General features: G+C 45.2%; 1 protein-coding gene across 1 annotated transcript; it reads right to left on the bottom strand.

Annotated features, from left to right (window-relative positions):
- Positions 1-48: 48 nt before the first annotated feature.
- LOC115246211 lies at positions 49-792 on the bottom strand. Its single transcript, XM_029824901.1, has one exon. It carries the CDS (start codon positions 790-792, stop codon positions 49-51), a length of 744 nt encoding a protein of 247 aa, XP_029680761.1.
- Between the last annotated feature and the right edge of the window lie 69 nt (positions 793-861).

Raw genomic sequence — 861 nt, 5'->3', positions numbered from 1 at the left:
CGAAGACAACGTATCGCGGCTTCTCCAGCTGAGTCGCGGTTTTAAAGGCTACGAATGCTTGGTTGTACGCTGCAATAGCGGAAATTCGTACAGATCCCACGAGCAAAAACCCATGCTGAGGTATCGTCCGCTTTCCAAGGCGCGCAGCATCGACAGCTTATTGATCTCGTTCAATACCACGTCTGGCATTCGCCATTGTATCTTGAATATGTCGATCGCAGGCTCCAGTGCCAAATTTCCAAGCAGACAATTGTTGTCGTTGCGCGATCGTATTAAGATCAACTCGTGACGAGCGTTAATCACTACGCATCTGTAATCCTCGCAAAATCCCAATAACATGTAGAGCGGTACGCAAAAATTGAAGTATCCATTCGCGTTATTGCTACTTGTTAATGCGTACTGCGTATTCCAGCCGGCGTTCCTCATAATCACGGTTTTATCGGATGATATCGTTACATAGTTCTTGAGTGTGCTAGTTATTCCCACATTTCTGTTACGATCAATCTCCACACCGTCGAGTTCGTATCGGATCTCATCGAACATAAACGCGACGCAATTATTTCCCAGTACCACATTAGATCCTTCAGCTGGTTTGTTTATCTTTAGTTTTCCCTCGATGTATAGAAAACTCTCATACGGCAAGGTATACAGATCCTGTTGTTGTATGGGTATTCGTATCTCGTCGCTATACTCAAACGTCGTGTTGGCGTACGGGTTGTACGTGTGAGTCTCGATCTTGACGATACGATCGTCAAAGACCGGCTCGCCTTCGATGTTAAGGATATCGGTCATGTTTTCTCAGATATTTCGCACCGCGAATCCCAAAGATTGTAAAAATTCAACGTTTGACGCGTTGAGTTT

Source organism: Formica exsecta, unplaced genomic scaffold (genome assembly GCF_003651465.1).
Source record: "Formica exsecta isolate Colony F162 unplaced genomic scaffold, ASM365146v1 scaffold1402, whole genome shotgun sequence".
Classification (NCBI taxonomy): Eukaryota; Metazoa; Arthropoda; class Insecta; order Hymenoptera; family Formicidae; genus Formica; species Formica exsecta.
The sequence above is the reverse complement of the archived record's forward strand: the minus strand, read 5'-3'. Positions and strand labels throughout refer to the sequence as shown.

Coding starts and splice junctions, on each gene's coding strand:
- LOC115246211 (XM_029824901.1), bottom strand. CDS start 792: ATGACCGATATCCTTAACATCGAAGGCGAGCCGGTCTTTGACGATCGT.